Genomic DNA, 24,066 nt, shown 5'->3' on the forward strand with positions numbered 1-24,066 from the left:
GGGATAATAAACACGAGCACTTCAGAACACAGAGCAGCAAACGGCAACACAGAGAAGTGATGGGAAAAACACAGGGCATATAAATAGTTCAAATATTTCAAGTGATTTCAGAATGCGATGGTGAAATACTCAACTCCCGTGGCCTCAGCCAGTTGCAAGTTGTTATACATTGCAAGTGTTCTTCTTGACATACAGGCCAACTGAGGACAAAACTAGCAGCGGCTAAAACTAAATTTCATAGAAAACTTCAAAGCGCAATATTGAATATCTAGCAAGTTGATGTTGGATCGGAACTTGGAGTGTCTCTGTAAAGTCTTGTGAGGATAAACACTTCAAAGTGTAACAAAGCGTGCTTCATGTATGATGTCAGTCACCTTTCTCGTTTCCTTATCTTCTTCCTTCTACTTCTCGGCCCAGTAAGGATTTGTGAGGATTACATCATCGGCCTCGTACGATCTTTCTTTCAGAATGACTTATTTGAATCAGAGGACAAATTTGTATTTTCTTATTCTTATTACCTGTTAGAGTATATATGCCTAGACTATGACCAGTGCTATGTCACAAAAATGACACATTAGCATACACTCTTCTCTCATGCTTTCTTTCATAGACTGTGAATCTGCATGTTCATAATGTGCCCCATTCTGCTGTATATTAATGTATGCATATTGTTGCGGTCCCCTTGATCATAGAAAGAAAGGCAGTGAAGCCAATACATGGTCAACTTCAAGTATGACATGGTTTGATTGCTCGTACTCAATCCCTTAAGTGTCCCTCTGCCGGTCGCCAGAGGGGTCCTTGATGTGTCTGGATTTGGTGTTTTAAGATGGATTTCTGTGTAGACCCGCTGAGACATCACTTTGTGCTGACCACTGGCATTTAGCCAGGCCTCTTAGTTTCCTGGCAAGCTCGCCGGCCCTCCTACGATATCCCGTTTAGAAAGGGATCAGATATCAATTCCACTAATGACTTCTTATCACAGCATTTGGCACTGCAGAAGGATTCTAGGAAAGATTCATATGGCCTCATCACTGAGGTTGTGGTCTTGAACCATCTTTTCAAAACGTTTCAACTGCCCTGTCTAGTGTCTACTTGAGATGCACCGTAAGATTAGCTAATATTTGGCATAGACTGTAAAGATATTCTGTGACCTTGAATATTGCAACTGAAATTGCTTTCATCTTTACTACTTGAGGATGCAATGCAACACATAGCGACTGTACCTATTTTTGTAGCCCCTGTGTAGCATTGTTTTTTTAATATTGCTCACTATACAGCATTTCACCTTTGTGTAAAATCGTGTTGTTTGTTGTTTTTGTACGTTGTGATCATATTGTACTCAGGGCGTCCTTGCAAAAGAGAGCATGCTTTCAATGGTCTTCACGGACTAAAAGTGAAAAAAAAAACAGTTTGGTCTTAGTGTATCACAACCAAAGCCCAATTTACGAGTCCAAAGCTGATTTTGTTGAGTCCTAGTCTACCGATTACCAATGTTTCACCAATATTTAGTTAAGTGCAAAAAAACATAGATTTGATTATAGTGATTATAGTTCTTCAAAATTAGAACATTTAAAATAGAAATGAACTCAGAACACTTCACAACACAACGCGGTGAACGCGCTGTGGGTTGGTAGATCTGCTAATTTAGAAAAATTCAGAAAATGTCAGAAAGTTCCAAAATAGGTTGAAAGGGGTTAACAATTGGGACACATCGGCTGCATAATTGCAGATACAGGTGTAGTAAAAATAAATGGCGATACTGTAAGGGTCCGAGCAATATAAAATGATTTGCAATATTCCTAACCGTTGTGTTTGCCCATCAGAACCATGTGGAACAGTGATGCTGAACAGACGGGTCAGGTGACTGCCAGGATGGAGACCACTCCAGCATTGGGCACTGCCAGCATCTCTGTCTCCCAGCAGCAGACACCCAAGAAGTTTGCCCCTGTGGTTGCACCCAAGCCTAAATTCAACCCTTACAAACAGCTGGGAGACCACAGCCAACCTGAATCAGGAGGTAACATCACGCACGCACGCACGCACGCACGCACGCACGCACGCACGCACACGCACACGCACACGCACACACACACAGTAATGAAGTACTTTTACTTGAGTACTACTTAAAGGATGACTTCAACCATTTTCAGCCTATCTTTATATAATTGGTCCTCATTAATGCTCATTATAATATGCAGCTATTTTTGTCTACACCTGTCTCAGGGCTGTGGACAGTTCAGAAAGCCACCTACCAGTGACATCATCGATAGGGAATCGAAATTCACGGAAAGTTAGCATTCTATAATGGGAGCTTTTGTTGTTCTCGCATTCATAAAAAACATATATACTAGTCCATACCCGTTCGGGGATCTGACATACCCAATCCCTACCTCCTCCACCCTCCCTCTCTCTCGGCTCCCTCTCTCTCGGCTCCCTCTCTCTCGGCTCCCCTCTCTCTCTCCCCCTTCTGTCTCTCTCCCCCCTCTATCTGCCACTTATACAGTATATGAAACGGGTGTCCCCTGTGAAACGGGTGTCCCCTGTTATGCAATGCCCAACCAATCGCAGCGCAGAATGACTTTCGTCCTCAAGTTTCGAAGACACAATCTCTAAAATGAAAACCTGCCTAACGATGTCACTGGTAGGCGGGTTTCTAAAGTGTCCACAGCCCTCTAAGGCAATGGTTTTCAACCCTTTTCATATCAAGGCCATTATTCATTCGGCATTTGAGCCACGGACCGCTAATAGATGAGATTTAGCCTCTCAAGACCCAAGACGTAGAATATTTTGTTGAATATTTTGTCCACTATTCCATGCTGTTTTGATGTTGGTGCCATTACATTTCATATCATACTTTCTCTAATTGTGTAGACTTCTTGTAAATTAAGCAATTAAGCAGGTGTTTTAACAATAATTTAAATCTTGAGAGCAAAACATTTATTTCATTTTACGCTCGAGTTATAGATCTAATTAGGGTCCATTTGGTTACCAACTCCATAATTTATAATAACTTCTAAAAGGAGTGTTATTAGCTACCGGTACTTAATTCTATCTACTGACCTAATGTGATGATTCGTTGGCAAATATACTCTATAATATTGGTTCCCATGGTTACAGAGCAACTTTTTATTTTCACTCCTAAAAACCTAATTGATAAGAGATGTGACTTATCAGTGCATTAAAGGGCCCTTAATTAAGCCACTCTATTTTGGTTCATTTCACAGAGTTGAAAGATGAATTCAAGGCCTGTTTCTTACAGGGCCCTTTTGAAGTCTTATGGTGAAAGAGTCTTTGTTCATGATGTACAGTAATAAAATGGAGGAATAGATTTTTCCTAGATTTGAATAATGCACATGCATAAAACGCAAGCAAAAGAAGATGAAGCAACAAAGCAGACTTCATTTGAAAGAAGTGCTCATAATCTTGATCTTTAAACAAGTTGATGACATACAGCAGATTTTGTCATATTACTCAGAACTGTGCCTTAGTTCAAGACAGTACACATGACTACTATCCCAAACACACACATAAACACATAAACATTCTACAAATATAGCAAGCTCACTACGCATATCAACACGACATGTGCTAGATCAGCTATTTTCTTTGCAGACAAATTCATTGTGGTCTTTCCCCAGGATGACAGCTGGTCTGTTATTTGCATGAAGATACATACTTAAATAAGCATTTGAAATGGTTCTGTCGGTTTATTGTATCAAGAATCTAAAAAGTTTCATTAAGATCATTAGATCAATAGAAATATTGTAAAATACATAAGCATAATATCTAGGCTTATTAGTAAAAAACAAAGTCTGCCTGAACCAACACATTTTGGTCTATGCCTCTCCATTCCAGAGATATGACCCATTATGAAAATGTTGACCTTGATCTCGACCTTAATTATTTTTTTGTTTTTTTAATCCCACGATTTCTTTTTTTACCAATTGCCTATGCTGTAATTGATTGAAACCTTTATTTATTCTCGAAAGAGCAATTGAGGTTCTCCCTCATTTTCAATGCTGACGAGATTACATACATTATATGAAACAGTTTAAGACATGCAGGTATAAAACACAAATCAAAACTTCATGTAAGGCATAGAGACAATTATTATACAGACATTGAGACAAAACACAAGTTAAAAACAGTTACATATTGAGGTAGGGAGGTTCAAAAGCAGGTTATTAAATTGACCATAAGATATTGGGGTATTCATTTTCAATGTTTCAATGTACTCCTGGGCGCTACTCTCCCTCTACCGATCTGGGGAGAGCCCCAAACTGAGCTCATGCTTCCTCCAATGCATGAGGAGTGAGCAGGCCGCTTCTCATCACCTGCCAGTGGGGGGTTTCCTTGGTAGGACGTACTGTAGCACGGGGAAGGAACACTTTATTACAACCAGTTTCTTTCCCCTTCAGCAGGCTGACCAGGGCGAGGCCTGGATAGAGACCTGGATTACTGCCAGTTTAGTAGGTACCTACTACAACAACATACCTATGATAGATATGTGACTTTTTAAAATGACAGTTTAATGTCCCCCCACACACACACACACAAATAGGCCAGTTTCTTGAAATGGTAAAACAGGTGCAAATAAAAGGAAGCAACTTCGTTCCTGTTACTGTAAGTGCAATAATAATATATCAATGGAAATGGCTAAAAAGGGGAAGTTGATGTTGAGTCAAGACAGACCACAGAGTAAAAATGCCCCCACTTAACATAACATTGAGACATTACTGTTGAGGCTCAGTGGCTTCAATAAAATATATTGTCACTGCCATGTGTGAACCTCATTATGTCCAAAACTGTACTTTCTAAGATTCAAATTCAAAACTAGTGAAAATAGCAGATCTACTAGATCGAAACAGGGGACACATTTTGAACATGTCGATCGGTTACTTTTTCTACTTCTGTGTGAAACTTTAGTATGACAAAGTAGGGCATTCATTTATATAAACATAATTAACTTAAAAGGTTAAAACAAGGAGATAAGAGGTTTCTGAGGCATGTACAAGAATGCTCTGAATCTTTGAAATACTTTTATTTTATTTTAAGGTTTTATTGTTTAATTTTAGGATTATTATTTAAAAGACATTACATACAGTAAAGATTATGAGCCACTGATGATACACTTTACAGTACAATTTGAGCTTACCCCCAAGACATAACATAACAGGCAATCTGCCTTCTTCACTGAAGTTGTACTTTTGATATCGGCACCGATTGAAATCATTTCTTTGGAGGGATGGAATATGAAACATTTTTATTTTCCCCATATCTCTACCCTGGCCTGCACCCCAATGCCTTTGAGGTTCAAGACTTTGTAAACGCTTATGGAATTCTGCAAGGATGCTATATGGTGAAAAATCTTCTAAATCCTCCAGTTTTTTGAAATAAATATTTTCACGATTTAAAAAAAATAGCAGACCTACAAGCTCGTAGCGCGCCACTCGGTGGCGCGCTATGAGCTTGTAGATCTGCTATTTTTCAATAGCTAAATTATAACATAATGTTTAAAACACCAAAAGGGGTTCCCGCCCAAATGGGTTAAAGAGATAAAGATTTGAGATTTGCATTTTACGGCCATCTGTACTTATTTTGACGTCCATTGCATTCCACATGTAATTTGATAGAAGAATTACATAAACTGCCACTTCCTGAACTCGGCTCACTTTGTAGCATGCAGGGACAACCTTGACATGCACTGTAGTGGAATGTGATTTGACAGCTGATCAATCTGTGGTTGTCTACATACGCTAGACTTGACTGTTAGTTGACTCACAGAATGATTTCAGGTCATCCCAGTAATAGTGCCACTGTTTAATAAAAATAAAAATTGTACCAGCATTTACCTCAGAACAAAAGATTCAGTGTTTTAGAGAAAAAAAAGTTGAATTTAGTCAGCATATTTATCCAGCAGCCTATGAGAAATGAGTATAGTACTATAAAGTGTAAAGAAAAGTGTAAAGTTTGCTAGTACAAACTTAAGCTTAACCTAATCTTAAATGCTAATTAAACCGAGCAATGCAGCTTAAGTTATAATGGATACATATTATCTAATATTTGGTGTCTGTGTGTGTGTGTTGAGTACGAATGCCTCATTTTTAAATATGCAAATGAGGCATTATGTAGGATAATATGCAAAATAATCGATAATATGAAAAAGCTACTACTGTGGATGGGTTATCATGTATTAATTTACTTGTATTGATCCTATAAACAATTTAATATATAGGTCTAGTTTAACTTAGGCCAAGTTAGCTCTGGCTCATGGACTAAGAACCAAAAAGAACTGAACCGGTTCCCATTGGGAACCAACCGGTGGAAAGGGGGTCATGGTGTCTCACACATTCTTGGAAGGAACCTTGTAGTGTAAATTATAACCTGACTGACAAAGGGCTTGATGAATCCCTGCACCTCTTACACTTAATCATTATCTCATACACTCTGACATGTACAGGATTCACTTTCTTTACAAAATGATATTATTCATATAATTAAATAATTGCATTTTTAATTAAACTAGGTCTGTGCCCACAGGAAGTATGCAAGTCAGTAATGATGTGGATTGGATATGCATGCCCCACCCGATTATGTGATACCTGTTGTACCCGCCTGTGTGTCCCTTTTTATGCCTATACATGGAGATTTCTATACATGTCTACCTTTTACGCCCATATATGGAGTTCTGTGTCTGGCATGACATCAGTAGTACAATGATGACATCATCAGGGTACGCCATATGGGTATATTATATCCATATCGGTTTTATGGATATTTGTTGGAGATTCACTGATCCAACTGCAACTGGCTTCCCACTTAGTGCATCACTCCCTCCGGTCCTCGGCGATACGCATGCCATGTACATTTTGCTTAGCTGCTGATTAGGCTGTTATTCAAATAAAAGACAAACTAAATTTAAAATAATTAAAGCCACCCATGGTACCTTTAATCTTATTCTACATACTGCATACATTTGATTAAAGAATAGTTACACATTTGTCAGTCTAAAAGGAACTAAACTCAAATAGGTGATTTAAATATAAATATTCAAGCCATATGTTTTGTTCTTGATATCCTGAAGGCAGGTACAGACATAGTTGTATTGGCTTTAATGGTAATGTACAATATAAACTCTATCTTAAGTTGAGGGTAAAATGGCATCAGACATTAGATGTTTTTGGATACCATGTGATTCTGCATTATATTTTGCTTTGCAGTCGCTACTGTGCACATGTGCAACTATCATCAGATTGTAAGGGCAGAGATTACTCACTCCTCTTTAGTTTAGTTACACTTAACACTGGGAAAACTACTGTATGGTTAACACTTTGATTGCTGGAAGATCTCAACAGGCCTATTTGGATGTTGCTGCCATTTAACATTGCACAAAGGCCTTGTTCGGGGGCCCACAGTAAAATGTTCTCTTATAGCGAGAATCACACGCCTACATCAAAAGAAAGCTGAACTTGTCCACTTCAATTAAAAAAATACATTTTGATTTTACCATGTTCCATTCTGGAGATATTGACCTTTTTGCAACACCTGCATTTGCCTGGAAGTGGTTATCTTGAACAGCGAGCAGAGTTATGGATGGTTTAAAGTCAGAGACATTGACAGGCAGATATAAAATTGAACCCAATAAATATCCTATACATCCTATACACCGAATGAAAGCCCTGAATGTGTACTTTTACGAGGAAAACAGTAAACATTGATCCCATCTACAGTTAGACAGTAATTGGTTATTGAATGCAGCTTGTGCCCACCAGATAACTTCAGAGAAGACATGGACGTGAACTCCTCAATATTCACAAAATAAGGCCTATAGCGACATATAAATACTATATACCGTATGAAACAGAAGACTCTCTGCTTTCATAAGGAAAAAAATTGTACTGTAATAATAAAAAAATCACACCCCTGTGAAGTGAGCAGTGCAACTCTACTTCTCTACTTATTCACTACAGCTCGCTATATACGGACAGACAGAAAGTCATGTAAAGCTTTTATTTACAGTTTGGTCTGTAAACTTCTACTGTAATAATAAAAATCACACCCCTGTGAAGTGAGCGGTCAAACTCTGTTCTCTACAGCTCGCTATATACGGACTGAGGCAGAAAGTCATGTAAACCTTTTATTTACAGTTTGGTCTGTAAACTTCTACTGTAATAATAAAAATCACACCCCTGTGAAGTGAGCGGTGCAACTGTTCTCTACCATTGCACCGCGCAACTGTAGAGAACAGTTGCACCGCTCACTTCACAGGGGTGTGATTTTTATTATTACAGTAGAAGTTTACAGACCAAACTGTAAATAAAAGGTTTACATGACTTTCTGTCTCAGTCCGTATATAGCGAGCTGTAGAGAACAGAGTTTGACCGCTCACTTCACAGGGGTGTGATTTTTATTATTACAGTAGAAGTTTACAGACCAAACTGTAAATAAAAGCTTTACATGACTTTCTGTCTCAGTCCGTATATAGCGAGCTGTAGTGAATAAGTAGAGAAGTAGAGTTGCACTGCTCACTTCACAGGGGTGTGATTTTTTTTATTATTACAGTACAATTTTTTTCCTTATGAAAGCAGAGAGTCTTCTGTTTCATACGGTATATAGTATTTATATGTCGCTATAGGCCTTATTTTGTGAATATTGAGTTCGGGTCCATGTCTTCTCTGCAGTTATATCTGGTGGGCGCAATGTGTCCCACCCAGTATCCAATTTATGACAAACTGTACATGGGATCAATGTTTACTCTTTTCCTCGTAAAAGTACACATTCAGGGCTTTCATTCGATGTATAGGATGTATAGCATATTTATTGTGTTTATTGTTATATCTGCCTGTCAATGTCTGACTATAAACCTTCATAACTATGCTTTCTTTTTGATGATGATGATGATGATTGCCGCCTCGCCTAATCTATCTCACTGCTTTCATTGTTTTGATCGCAGTAACATTGGGGGGGGGGGGGGGGGGGGGGGGGTCATGGGCACATTGGGCAGCAAAAGTCTTGATCCGTACGGCTATAAAAAGTCCCATTCCACCGTTCGGTTCAGAACTATAGTATAACGGTGAGACGGCGTTGTCATCAGCTGATTTTGTTTTTCAAGCTAGTGTAGGGGAACATGCCTGGGCATGCTAGCCTGGCACGGCCAGACTCATAGCGAGGGTTCACTGATGTTTCCTCCGGGGAAGAATCTTCAGTGAATCCCCGCTATGAGGCTGGCCAAGCCAGGCTATGGGCATGCAGCTTGGGGGCGATGGAGGGGAAAAAAAGCGTCACCCGGCTGTGATGTCGACGAGAAGGAAAAAATGACTTCCACAGATGACAACACCACGGTTTAGGTCGCGGAAAAGTTCGTTATACATTACACCCGGGTCGATTACGTCCCCGACGCGTTCATTGCGGTCTTATCACTACAATTATAATGAATAAAAAAGCGTTACAATCACACGTCTGAGCGATCTCCGATTATGACGGCTCTGCATGGCGATACGTGATCCACCAACGGAACACTGTCTTGTCGTGGCGGCCCCTCGATACTGTGGCTCGGGGATCGTTTGGTCGCTACAGTATGAAGAAGGAAACATGCATCTGTCCATGTGTGTTGCAGACGTTGCATTGCAATGCCGATCTGGTGCATATGTGTTCAGGCAGCGTTCCGTTCAGCGTTCGTCATTTTTTTTCCCGAGAGACAGAGGAGAGCATGTACCCCCTCGCAAGATCCTCCTCCTGGAGAAACAGGAGGGAATCAAATGTCCGAGGTGGAAAGCCTGGTGAGGCGAGGTTAGGTGAAATGTGATTCTTTTCAAACACAGACTAGATCGGCATGGGCGCAGCCATTACACTGGCTTCTACACGTAAAGCGGCCCGCCCTCCTGTTTTCAGGAGGGGAGGGGTTTTTTTTTTTTTTGTTTTTTTTTCTGATCACGTGAGCTGGACTAAGCAGCAATGATAGGGCGATGGTTCTTCATTGTCCGGGTGGGTAAAAAGATGAATGAAAGTATGCTATAAAAAAGTGATTGAAACGTATTGATACGTGATCCGCACCCGACGTTTGATTAATTGATAACGTATTGATACGCGATCCGCGTTGGGAGTGTTAAGTGGAAAAACCCATGATTAATAATTGAATGCCACAGACGAATAACAGTCTAAGTCCACACTATTGATCCATAATGTATAAATGATAGATAAGGGTTCAGGACAACGAGGCCTTTTCGTGGAGGGGTCAGAATGAAATTTGGACTTAGACTGTTTTTCGTCTGTGGTACTTATTGCGAAAAACTCCAGCGATTAGTTGACTATTCGATTAAGCGATTACTAAATGAGTTGACAACTAACTGAATAATCGTTGCAGCCTTAGTTTGAAGTCGATTGGTCCTGCATATACTGTATGGGCATACATGTATCGACACCGGGCACCACACTCCCTCTGCAATGCACTCCCTCTGCAATGCACGCACCGAGTTTGAAGTTGATCGGACGGTTCTCTAAATACATGAACTACAGCTGCACACACAGCCAGACGGACAAAGATGATCGGTTCCATATGGCATAGCGGTCAGGTCAGTGGTTCTGGATTTCCATAGTGCATAACTGCATATGCCTATGGGTCATCGGGTCATCAGAGTTTTAAGTCGGTTGGTCAGACGGTTCTCGAGAAATTCTGATAATTAACCCATTTAGGATGGGAACCCCTTTTGGGGTTTTTACCCTTCAAGACGGCAACCCATTTTTTGGTTCTTGTTGCTATGTACAGTATATAGCAACATTATATATTTTTTTAAAGTTATTCAGAAAACTTAGGTCAGGATTTAGAATGTGTTTTTAGAATCAGCCTCAGTCTTAAACACTGACCAGGTCAATTTGAGTAAATAAACTCATAGTTTTACTCTTCATTTCTGAGATAATTAAGCTTCCATTTCATTCATCACAGTATCATTTCCATGTTCCATGCACATTCCATGTTTACCCCGGTGCTGCTGCCATTTACTATGACAGTAATTACATGGAAAATAAGTATGTTTAACATAGTGTGTTGAAACATTTATCAAGACTCAATTGAGGTCAATGCATCCTACTGACATACGGAGAGAGGAAGCAATCTAAATGAACCAGTGTGTTTCTTTTCCTTAATCCCATGAACCCTAGCATCCACAAATCATACAAAATACAAACAAAGAAACAAACAAAAAACATCTGTATTTTTCACCAATACAAACACAAGCACTGCTTTGCTCCTTTTGATGATGATGATGATAAGTCTTTTTTTCTTAGCCTATTAAATAATAGGAACATGTAAAACTAGGGATGTCCCGATCACGTTTTTTTGCTCCCGATCCAATTCTGATCATTTGCTTTTGAGACATACCGATACCGATCTTTCCCGATCCGATCTTTATATTTTTTATATAACACGTATGCCATATCACAATAGCAAATATCCTACTGTATGTCACGTGTATAGTCTGTTGTGTTGCCTTTCAATTATTGAAAGGCAAAATGTGACTATACTTTTCATTGTGTTTTTTTTTTCTTTTCTATGAAAGCATGGAATCATAGCAAAAATAATGATGTATTGACATTAAGGCTTGTCCTGTTGTCCGGGACAACTAATACATCCTTCTGGACAAGTGCATTAAATATTTACTTGTCCGTTGGACAAGTGACTCTTGGTTTCACTTTTTTGTGACACTCCTAGCAGCCAACAATATTGTGTGACATTATTGTCTGGCTTTCCTAATAATCACCTTTCCAATATTGTCTGTCATTTTGTTTCAGTTAAACTGGACCTTGTGTTATTCTGTGGCTTGTTTATTTACTTTCAAAGGGAAAAACTACCCAACATCACTTTGAAACGGCTACTAATTTCGACCATAGGTCGTGTTTACTATGAAAACCTGCATTTCCCGTCAGTCAGTCAGTGCCACACCACGTCACACCACGTCATGAAAGGGACCGGTTCAGACATTCCATATGTCAATATGACAATTGAGCAGTTGAAACGAATAACCAATTTATTCTGTCTGACCCCCCTCCCCGAAAAGGCCCTTTTGTCCTGACCATATTATCCATGACTCAATTCTTGCCACTGTCTCTGATTGTCTTTAATGCTTTGAAAAGTTCAAAGCAATCACTTCCACGACATGCTTCTTATTTTAAAACCACTTCACGAGTAAGAACAGTGTGCTTTTCTACCTGTCTACTGGACTAGTATGCATTCTGTATGGTCATATTATTGACCACTCATTTTGTATATCCGTGGCAAACATTTTGTTTGAGGAAAATGTCCATCACAAGCCTGCATGTTGATGACCCCTGCTCCGGACAAGTGACTTTTGTGTCCGGACAAGTGCCTCAAAAAGTTAATGTTAAGCCCTGTTGGTTAATTAGAGTGAATACAGTTCTACAGCTTATAGAACTGAAGTCAAGTTAAAACCTCTCATTCAGAGAGAGTACTACAGACACCTATGCCATCATACAGTACATACTGTAGCGGGGGTTGCATTTCCTTTGTTTCCATTTCCATCATAGGTGTCTTTCACGCCTCTGAGTGTGACTAGTCTTTGCTTGATGATCTCTGACTGGGACCAGAAGGAAAACCACTAGCATAAACACAACAGTTTAGACAATTAGACAATTAAAAATCCGATCTTGTCTCCCTGATTCCGATCTTTTGAAAATCATGTGATCACCCGATCCGATCGGGACAACCCTATGTAAAACCAACTCCAGTGTCACACTGTTGAGAGTGGATGGGGCCTTATGAGCAGATCATCAGAGGTCGTTTTTATCGTTTGTTTTACATCAAACTATTCTGCCTCGTATAATAACCAAGGGTTCGTGTTGAAATCGGGGACACTGCACTTTGGCGTGGTGCCTGCCTGTCCTTTGTCCGCTCGAGGCCTGTATGAGACAGAGGAAGGCTGGAGAAGCTGGAGCCTGATGTGGATGGGCGCTGAATGGTTAGCGGGGCCTATGTGGGCTGCGGAGGTCTCAGCAGAAAACTGCCCTGATTAAACGCACAGCGGAATGATATGACAGACGGGCACATTACTGGAGGTCTTAGACAGAGACCTCACAGACCTCACTTTACCCCAGATCACATTTGCGACACCCAAGGGTTTAAGTTGCTCTTCACAGTGCAAGTAAGAAGAAGGTCAGACAAGTCTGCTTTATGGAAATGAACTGCGTCGCATAGTGCGTTAAACGTTACATGGTTCTTTTGTGCAGCTGCTTGAAAGATTTTTAGCTTTTTGTTTTGCTTAATGTAATGTACAGTACGTACTGTATGTTTGAGGGAATATGAGAAAGAAATGATCATCATACTGCCTTTAGACTATCAGTTATTATTATACTGCTTGTTTTTTAAACTATAGGATGCCAGGTCAACAAATTAACCTGGCATCTGCCATAGTTTTGTACTTTACTTGAAATTGTATAAATGCTTTATGTTATTGCATTTCCATGCAGCTGTCTGCATAAATCAACATGCTCAGCTCAGAGCACTCAGAGATGAAGTCTGTCTGTGTAAACTACCCTCTGAGAACAGGCTGTAAAACATGTCAAGAACAGAGGTCAGAAATTGGCAAAATGTTTTAAAAATACCTAAAATAGCAGATCTACAAGCTCACAACACATAGCATTGCGATGCTTTGTGATATTGCTTCACTTTACTCATTCAATTCACTGTTGTTAGTAGTTTTGTCAATTGCGGAAAACATCTCAAACTAAGATTATTGTTAAGATTTATTTCCAAATTTTTATTTTTATTTTTATATATTTTTATTCTTTGATTTATTTCTTCCATAAATGTATCAATTTACGTGATGGCAATTTTGCATTCTGGGAAAGTCTGACCACTAATTAAATTGAGATTATTTTATTAGGAGCCGTAGGTAGATTTGGGTTGCAGTAGACAAGCCTCTATATTGACAGATTATACAAACGACACAATAAGACAAACTAACTAATCAGGACTTAAAAGCTACTAAAATAATCACTAGAATGAGGTAAAATGCGGGAAGAATAAGCAGATGTTTCTGTAGCATCTTTGCAATGTTTGTGTTTGTGAATGATGGCTGCTGGAACAAAGCTATTTTTATAACGCTTTGTTCTACACGTTGTGGGACTATATACCTCCATCCAGAAGGAATGATCTGAAATTCACTGTGCAAATGTTGAGAATCATCATTGTGGGCTCGCTAAGGCGAGCACACATTTAAAATAGCACTGGTTATCGGCTGTGTCTGGTGTACGGGGACACTGGGTTAAGCTGTGACTCATCACTCAGCTTACTAGACCATTTAACAATTTGATTCAGAGAGTTTCTGTTCTTTAAAGATAGGTTTCCAAACCATGACACCAAAGAAAAACATAAATCAATTCAATAAAAGCATGATAGAATAATGTCATCATTGTTTTGTCAGTGTGGAAATATGATAGTTTCCTCAAACAAAACCAACGCTGGTGCCAACGCTGCCTTTTTATTGCACACAGCTTCACAATTTGCTTCAAATTTCAGTTTTGATAGATTTTTATCAAGGAACAGTCTCACTGAAGGTCAAACAAGTGGCAGAGCCGCTGCTTCAGATATAACTTTCCATACTCCCAAACTTCCCAGAAAACCCACTAATTGTTCGCCCTGAGCAATCAAAAAGTGTCGAACATCTGCATAAGCTGTTTTTATTCCTCCCTGCTTGACTGCCCAGAAGCAAACTGACTACCGGTTGTTATGTCAAGAGTCTCCGCACGGGTGTCACCAAGAGAATTTACAGGAAACCCACCAATGAGAGTCTCAGTGTCCCCATAGAAACCACCGGCTTATGCTGTGAGCGCACACAAAGGCTACTTTCATCTAAGTAGAGCATACAGACCTCAATCACTAAATGTATATTTTGTGTGCAGTGCTTAAAACGACACGCAAGTAAATCTTGGGAGTATTCTTCTTCTTTTGTTGGGGGGAGGGTAAAATCCTCACTTCAGTTGCTCACTTCACTTTTTGTTTCTTCATCCTTCATCCTAAATGTTATAATAGCGGAAATTGGTGATAATAATTGCTCAAATTTATATACCGGTATGGCCTTTCAAGTACCCAAAGTTGCTTTACATAAAATAATGGGACATTTTTTAAGAAAAAACAAGAGATCTACAAACTTTGCATCGTGGCACATTTTGAGCTTGTACATGAGCAAAGTTCGCAATTTTTTGAAATTTGTTAAATATTTGAATGTATTCCCGATATACAGTATGTATATTATAACGGCATGCCCAAAATATGCGCTGCCGGGTTGAAAGCAGTTATATTTTTAGCATGATAATATGCCACTTTGAAAGCAATGTTAGTTCCCGTTTTTAGACACTAGCAGTATGTCAAATGCCCATGTCAAAAGGGGCCCCTGTGTCCTCAGATGACCCCCCACCCCCCCAGTACCTCTCCTGCCCTTTGACATTTTGGTGGTGTAGAGTAGCAAATTGTAACATTACCATTGCTACTTGGCATGCCTGTGAGCTGTGGCGGGGAGCATGTGATGAAACTCTGTCTTACTTCACTCAGTAGCAGCAGTAGTGAGTGACCCATGTTTGCCGCAGCATGCTGCTGTCTTGAGTTCTTCTCAGCGAGAAATGTCATTGAAACCTACTGTATAGGCTTGACCAAAAAATATACTAAAGTAAGTAAGTTAATGTGGTTATGATACATTTTTTAATAAAAAAAACATATCAAAGAGGCTACATTTCTCAAATGGAAATGCATCTTACCAGTCTTACCAGAAACAAGGATAAAACATTTCCCCAACGGCCATAAAAATGAATGACCAAAGGGCATATCAAAAGCAGAGGCATGGATCCAAAGCCCCCCCCCCCCCCCCCCCCCCCCCTCCAGGAAATTTAACCCTGAGCTTGTCCCATAACCTTTACAAAATAATCTGCATTCGCCCCCACTCCACCTGATACACTGATGAATGAGGGATTGTATTGTCACAGACATCTTTATAAAAAGCCTGACTTGGAATATATTTTTTAAACCATACACCTCGCAGAAGCATTTGTTTCTCTGGTTTCACAGCATAATGTAATCCTTCTTTTATTCGGTTAAAACTCAATTTCCCCCTGTCCCGCAGAAATCCTGCTTAAACTGGCAGAAGCCAATTTGGTCTGCTCCTTTACACTTTAAAACAAGCATATCTCCAAAGACCTCAGAATCCATCCCTTGCATTTCCAACCAAATGAAGTCATAAATCAGTCTTCTATACATATCACTGCTAATTAAGAGCAGAGCTGAGCAGCTCTTCTCGAGCGGAAGGTGGAATAAAACTGCTCCATAATTATGTCAAAACAATGTGTGCGCAACCTCTCTGCCACAGCACATTTGGAATGGGCCGTGGATAGATAAAACATGCAGAATGACACGCTGGTCTTAAAGCACTTTATCCATTGTCTAGAAGGGATTATAGAGGTTTTTATTTGCCACTGAATATGAATGAAGTACAGTCATTAGTTACTCACATCCTAAACAGTGACTTTGTTGTAAGCAGTATGAATTGATTTTGATTGCAGACTCATGGTTACAGATTTGGGGGGAAAAGTGCAAAATAAAGATTTTGTCCCAACTTTATTTTTCCGGGTCCAGAACCTATACTGCCTATCCAACAAGAACGGTCTGCGCAACAGGCCACCTCAGGAGGACCTTGTTGGAGACCTGCTGTCTGGCGTCACATGACTTATGTGGACCCCCATTGTCACGTGGCGCCCTGCATACATTTCTGTCTCCTGCTGAACGCGTGCGTACAAGGCTAGAGACACCGGCGTCTCTCTCTGTCTCTCTCTGCTTTTGTCTGTAATAAATCAGGTTCACATGGGGAATATAATCTATTCACCGAGCACTCAAACACACTCGCAAACAACACGTGGTTCTTTTCAGCGATGAGAGTAAACTGACACCCTGGTTTTGAGGTTTCTTGTGCTCTTGTGCTAAAAACCGTCCCCCACCACTCTGAGCTTCTCTATGCTCTATCAGGGTAGGGGACAGTCGTGTAGCTAGCCAAACTTTGTCCCCAGTATGTCCTGACCTAAAAGATCAGATGGACCATGCTTTTGTATACAGTATAATGCAGATATTGCACACATAATATGTTCACATGATATAGCATATTATGCAAACCTCATCATACACATTAAACCCACTAATCCACAGAAATTGCATAATGAGGATAGAAAAGTCCTCACAGAATACTGCCATCTGTAACACTGAGATGACTCTTGGTACATTTGAACTTTGAGTGATTTAAACTCCAGAACCATATATTATTAAAACGACTTAAGCCCAATGTTATACTTTGAGTTTGAGATATGACAATGTCATGCAAAAGTACCAAAAAGCCAATTTTATCTGCAGGATGCTAGACGTCTATATGTGGGTCTCTACAGTATGTCTATAAAGTAATCTCACAAAGCGTTAGATTGATCAGCGTCACATTCCTCGTGCACACTTTCAGTAGGCCACAGAAGTACCTCAGAAACATTGAGCTTTGATCTATCAAGAAAGTCAATGGATCTCTGATTGGGCTGAAGCCTTGTCAGGAATTTTGAGTCATACTGTACGTCATAGATATGTCAAGACGAGTGACCAACGTGATAGGCTGGCCATTTGTAGTCTGAGATACACACTGGAGCGGCCGGAGCCACACAGTTTGCATGTGAATCTCAAGATCCACTTGTTTTTTCCGCCTATAATGACATGCGCAAAATAGGGACTCCAGGTTGAAAATGGTTAATCAGAATGGTAAATGTAGCCCCATATACGGCTAACTTTGATGTAATCACAAATCACAAATCTTGTCACATATACTAGAGTACATGAATGTGTATGTGGCACTTAACTGGAGAAACAATATTTAATCTGGCTAACTGTTGTCGCAGCTGGATCCATCTCCAGTCCTTTATCACTCGCCCTAACAGCACTCCAGCTCCCGATAACCAATTATACCTCTTATGGCCCTCTCAAATAACTTTAATTACTGATTAGGATTCCTTGTTCACAAAGAAGCTACTTAAAAGTAATTGCTCAATAAAAAAGAAGGGAAGTTGTGTCATTAAGTAGGTGTTCTTGCTGCGTCTCTCATTAGCGCTCACTTGGACCCTTCGTCTCTCCGTCGTGGCAAAATGGGGATGGTTTCATTCATGTCACAGAGACTGTCCTCACTCAGCCCCGCTCAGATTGGTTCAGAGTACACTGTGGCACTGACTAAATCTTTATTTATAGTCCATAGTATGACGTTCCGCTTGCTGACAAGAACTGACCTTCAAGCTAACAACGCGGCGATCGACTCGCATTAGTGTGAAGATCAGTTGTTTTGGGCAAGCAACGTCATCGTGCAGGAGTATCGTACGGTACCTTAACCCATTTAGGCCTGACGTCGAAATAAAAAAAACGTTCGCTCTGAAAGAATATATACCTATTAAAAGATTTGTGCCGCATTTTTACGATTTTTCAAAAATAGCAGACCTACAAGTTCATAGCGCGCCACTCGGTGGCGCGCTATGAGCTTGTAGATCTGCTATTTTTCAATAGCTAAAGTATAACTGAATGCTTGAAACACCAAAAGGGGTTCCCGCCCCAAAATGGGTTAATTGCACTTGGTTGCATGTGGCTGTCGTGCACCTAAAATAACAGATTTACAAGCTCACATGTCGTGCTGTGACTGCCCATTGGTGAGACTGATGGGATTGTTGAAGCCTTTGTAATAGTACAGTATGTGCATCCAGGTCTTTTAATTATACAGGTTTATTTTGGTCTCGTCATAGTCATAGACTTACAATAGAAAGAGAATAATTATTGTTAAAAGTAAAATAATAAATGAAATGTGCAGAAATAATTGTGAGGAAACAATTGTAGGATAAACTATGTGAGTTGAAAAAGAAACCATTGGTTTTTATTCACTGTATGAATAGACTGTTAACTATAACGACTCCTCTGAGGGAGAAGGACCTGCTTCATGCTGATTCAATATAATCAGCATGTAACAAGTTCAAAGACTTTAAAATGTGCTCTTTCTGCTCACAGTGTCACCATTGCAATATCGGATTAGAGCGTTGGAAATCACTGGTGAGGCTGTGGATAAAGGTGTATTTTAGTAGACTTGGTTTGTAGACTCAACATTGTGGATTCATTTTGGCTAGACATTGGCCAGCCTAGAACAGTCATTGACCCTTACAGCTTGACAGATTAAGTGATGTAACATGGACATATTGGTCTGCAAATACAGCCCGCTATGTGGAGGATAACTTTCCGACTAAAGCCTCCCCATGCATTTCATGATGTATTAATTTCCAATCACTTAAGAAATTCCTCTCCCAATTTCAGAAACTTTCTCAAATGCGTTCAGGTTTCATGATCATTATTTCATTGGATACTGTACATGTCATTTTGAAAATTATATAGGAGAGCGAGAGAGAGAGACCCAACACTGAACCCTGTGCAGTGGCGTGCACAGACATTTAGAGGGGCAGGTGCTCAAGTTATGTTATGTTATGCTTTAGCTATTGAAAAATAGCAGATCTACAAGCTCATAGCGCGCCACCGAGTGGCGCGCTACGAGCTTGTAGGTCTGCTATTTTTGAAAAACCAAAAAAAAAAGTTTCTTTTTTTTTCTTTTTTTTAAAAGGGCACATTGCCAAAAGGGCAGGGGGTGCTCTAGCACCCCCTAGTGTCTATATGTGCACGCCACTGACCCTGTGCACTGTCAGATTAATCATCACAGATAAAGGGCCCCTCGGGGCACAGGTCTCCACCAGGGCAGGTCAGGTTGTGGCCTCCTGGTGGCGCTATAATAGGCCAATGTGAAAAGGGTGCCATTTCTTCTTACGCCTTGGATGGCAATTGGATGATTTGAGGCATTTTGTTCCAAAAATGTGTTTTTAAAAAATCCACCTGTTGATGGCGCTATAACAGGCCAATGTAAAAAGGGTGGGATATATTCCTCAGCCTAGTAGGATAGTCCGATTTCACGCAAATTGCACGCCGCGTTCATGATTTGAGGCTTTTTGTTCAAAACGGGCCAGTCCTGCAAACTTTGAAAGCCAATGTTAGCCAATTAGGATGTAATATGAAATATCGGACAGATCCGTCTTGAACACATGACTATAGAGATAGTGTGTAACGATTTGCAGGATTTTTGGACAGAATCTGGAGGAGTAATATCAAAAAATGTTTTTCAAACGTCGGCCTCCTGGTGGCGCAGGCCGTTCTGGAAAATTTGGGGCAGGTTATTACATAGATTTTCTTATAGCCATAGTAAAATAAATATTAACAACACCTATACACAATGGGAACCTAGATAAATGAATAAAACTGATACATAAAATAATAGAAACCTTTTACATTCTACTGTACTTTACATCCTGATATATTTACAGTATTTACGCAATTACTCATGAGTACATTGCCTTTGTGGTGGAACTATCCTGATCGACTGGTTTAGTCAATTACTAGTTATTACCAAGGGTACATACACACAGCGCTGCATAGGAGTGGCTAGCACCACTCAAAAAGATTATAAAAGCACATGTCTGATGTGCAACTTTACCTCTGACAGTTGGCAGCACACATAAATAACCGTTTTTTGGATGGGGTGTTAATGTTTATTATGAAACCTTGTCTTGCCTCTATTGTCAGTATTTATACTGTATGTAGCTCTAATGATGCATGAACTGTGTCCTGTTCTAAAAATAGCAAGACTGTGTATTGTTACTGAGATTTCTTGGGCAAGTGTGCAGGAGGAAAATATATAAATTATGCCTTGACAGCTTGTCTTTGGTGGCACTGGCAAAAGTGATTCATAGCAGACATTTTCCAGGGTCAGTCAAGACTTGTTGAAAGGTGATCATTTGTATAAAATGCAGCATAGGGGAGAGGCACATTCACATTAGCCGAATCAACTTGTATTTCTCAATCACATGAATAAGAGACAATTAAGAGGGACGGTTTATGAATTTTGCAAAATCCTTGCCGACATTCCTCCCAATGTGGTCCCACTTTGCTCTTACCCTGTCAGCTGTTGCAATTAGAAGCTTACACACAGTTACACTAATGGTTCTACAGTGACACAGACTTAATGTCCACAGGCCTTCATGGCCTCAGGCCCTGATGGGGACCCACTTCTGATGTGGCAGCTACGTTCCTTAAGCAGAAATTCTTAATGACCCCTACCACGGGCCCCCTGACTCCCGGCTCGAGCGCTTTCCAACCGCTCCACGAACATTACTGTATGACCTGTTCAATAAAACATGCCTCTTTGAAACATTTACCACGTACCATGTTTCCTGAAATGATGAGTCCAAAACAACTTTGATGTTAGAGAGAGATACACGAAACGTAATGTTTTAATTTTGTGTCAGCTACAACGTAAGAGTACAAGTGACTTTCATTATGGGAAGAGGGGGATATGAGATGGAGTGTGAGTGATCGGGCGGGGGAGGGGGGTTCGGGTCGAGGGGAGAGACTCGCTGTTGAGCAGCGGATTGTATTTTCTTTCCCACTGGTTACACTGCAGAGTTTTAGCGGAGGTCATGAGGTTATTGTATAAACAATTCGCATGAAGCCTACATGAGCCCAGAGGGGATGTTTAACGCATTCTGGGCGGGAACCCCTTTTGGTGTTTTAAGCATTATGTTATACTTTAGCTATTGAAAAATAGCAGATCTACAAGCTCATAGCGCGGCACCGAGTGCCGCGCTACGAGCTTGTAGGTCTGCTATTTTTTTTAAATCGTGAAAATGTGGCGCAAATCTTCGAATATATATTCTTTATGTTGTTCCAGGGACCCCCCAGAAGCAAAGATTTGAGTTAAAAACGTTCGCTCTGAAAGAATATATATTCAAAGATTTGCGCAACACATTTTCATGTTTTTTCAAAAATAGCAGACCTACAAGTTCATAGCGCGGCACTCGGTGCCGCGCTATGAGCTTGTAGATCTGCTATTTTTCAATAGCTAAAGGCATAACATAATGCTAACACCAAAAGGGGTTCCCGCCCAGAATGGATTAATGCCATGCTCACAGTTTCTGAGATGTTGTAATGTGCACGATGTGGACATGTGTCCCATTTCAAGCTAACTGTGCCACACACTGCTGTGTTGTTGTTGATTCTTTCAGCAACTCAACAACTGTGCTTAATTAATTTGGTCAGAAGACTTGGAGAAGCTAAATTGATGACATCAATTAGATTTGAATGAAAACAGATAGAAAGCCATGGAAAGCAAATGGAATCTGTAAACAGGACTCATCACAGTCTTGGCCTTGGAACAAATTCCCATTACGTCTCTTAAAAGCCTTTAATTTTCAAAGCCCATGTCTGGTTCTGTACATACAAGTACACGGTTAAATGATTCAGTCCTAAGTCCTGCGCAGAGAGAAGCCAAATCAGAATCTAATTTGGCACATAACGCCTTATCCCATCTGAGACATGCAGTTGGATGCAATCCTTGTACTGTTTTAGAAACCCAAATTTGGCTTGTTTGTATTCTCTCATGGTAGGACAAACATGCATGGTTTGTAGTACACAACATTTGTATTTCCAATTTCAAGAAAACAACACGAGTCACGACACATGCTTACTACAGGGTCCAGTCAGTGTACGACTAGACAGTTTTAGTTAACCAAGTTGTTTATGATGAAGTGTCAAGCCATCAGAGTGGGACGACGAGTCATTTCAACGGTGTCATACGACAGCAAATAGCCGGTCTACAAGCTCATAACTTGTTGCGTTGCGTTGTGATCTTGAAGTTCAGCTACTTTCGGTGTCCCTATCATCTCATCACCTTTTTCTCTTTTGTGTGTGTGTGTGTGTGTGTGTGTGTGTGTGTGTGTGTGTGTGTGTGTGTGTGTGTGTGTGTGTGTGTGTGTGTGTGTGTGTGTGTGTGTGTGTGTGTGTGTGTGTGTGTGTGTGTGTGTGTGTGTGTGTGTGTGTGTGTGTGTGTGTGTGTTCGCTCGCTCATCACAGTAGACTACCCTCCTCCTCCGCCTCCCGCTGAAGATCCGACAAGTCTTCCATCGCCCCCGGGCACCTTCCCTGCTCCACCTCCAATGAACTCATATGAATTTCAGGTGAGATGTCTTTATAACATCATATTGTGACCGTGACTCACACTTTATGCGGCACAGCGCGGGTACCGCTACGCAGAGTTCAAATAACACAGCTGTGTGTCCTCAGAGGAGTCCCAACAGATTCTAAAAAGAGGATATATCTCCTGAGAATAACTCGGCTCAGACACCCCAAATGAGGGTACTAGACATCCCCCAGTAGGCTACATTTGGGGACAGTCAGCCATTGTGGTTGGAAACATTAAAGGCTGACATCTATTGGTGGAGCACGGTCACTGTCTCTGGATGGCTGGTCCTATTACCCACAGACATGTTGGACCCTCCAGGGTGTATCTGCCCCCTAGTGATCCATCTGACTGACGCTTCCAGTTGACCTCTTGATGCTCACTCACCGCCTCCGATTTCCCTGTCAAGATACTCCACTTGAAACATTTTGCAGTCAAAAATAGATAAGGACACAAAGGAAACGAATACAGACAAGACACAGTGTCAAATATATACAGTAAGTGAGTTTTATTTCCCTAGGGTGTTTTTTTTCTTTTCTTTTTTTTTAAATGTACGGCTTGTGATTGGTTGTCAGTGGAGTAGGGAGAGCTGGGCTGTGTTTTGGACCACACACAAGTAACCACTTGTGTGCAGTCCAAAACATTATGCCTAATCTTAACCCTAACCTCACAAAACTATGCCTAAACCTAACCTTAACTCCTATGGCGCCATTGCCGTTGATTAATGCCAATTGAAGCCTAATTTTGATACTAACGCTTAACGCCATTGCCGTTGATTAATGGAAATTGCGCTTTTATAGTGCATTCGATCGATCGATCGAGCCATAATGCAACTTACGTTAGCCGGTTAGCTAGCTATGTTAGCACAGCACTGGATCGTCCATCTTAGATCGTCGTCACCATAATAATCCATTCTATCCGTTTCTTTCAATCGCCTGTATCTCCTATTCCTTGT

General features: G+C 40.5%; 1 protein-coding gene across 5 annotated transcripts in view; it reads left to right on the forward strand.

Annotated features, from left to right (window-relative positions):
- The window catches only part of lpp (LIM domain containing preferred translocation partner in lipoma), a 194,411-nt gene that overhangs the window by 69,772 nt on the left and 100,573 nt on the right, over window positions 1-24,066 (forward strand). For 4 of the 5 annotated variants that reach the window (XR_013790431.1, XM_079506186.1, XM_079506187.1 and 1 more), the window contains exons 4-5: window positions 1,824-2,017; window positions 23,006-23,109. Coding sequence is in view for 3 of the 5 variants with exons in the window: in XM_079506186.1 (XP_079362312.1) it covers window positions 1,828-2,017; window positions 23,006-23,109 (294 nt within the window). In the remaining 2 variants the exon portion in view is untranslated. Of the gene's footprint in view, window positions 1-1,823; window positions 2,018-23,005; window positions 23,110-24,066 lie in introns of those variants that run through there. The other variant, XM_079506189.1, reaches the window with a different exon arrangement.

Source organism: Electrona antarctica (genome assembly GCF_951216825.1).
Source record: "Electrona antarctica genome assembly, chromosome: 7".
Taxonomy (NCBI): domain Eukaryota; kingdom Metazoa; phylum Chordata; class Actinopteri; order Myctophiformes; family Myctophidae; genus Electrona; species Electrona antarctica.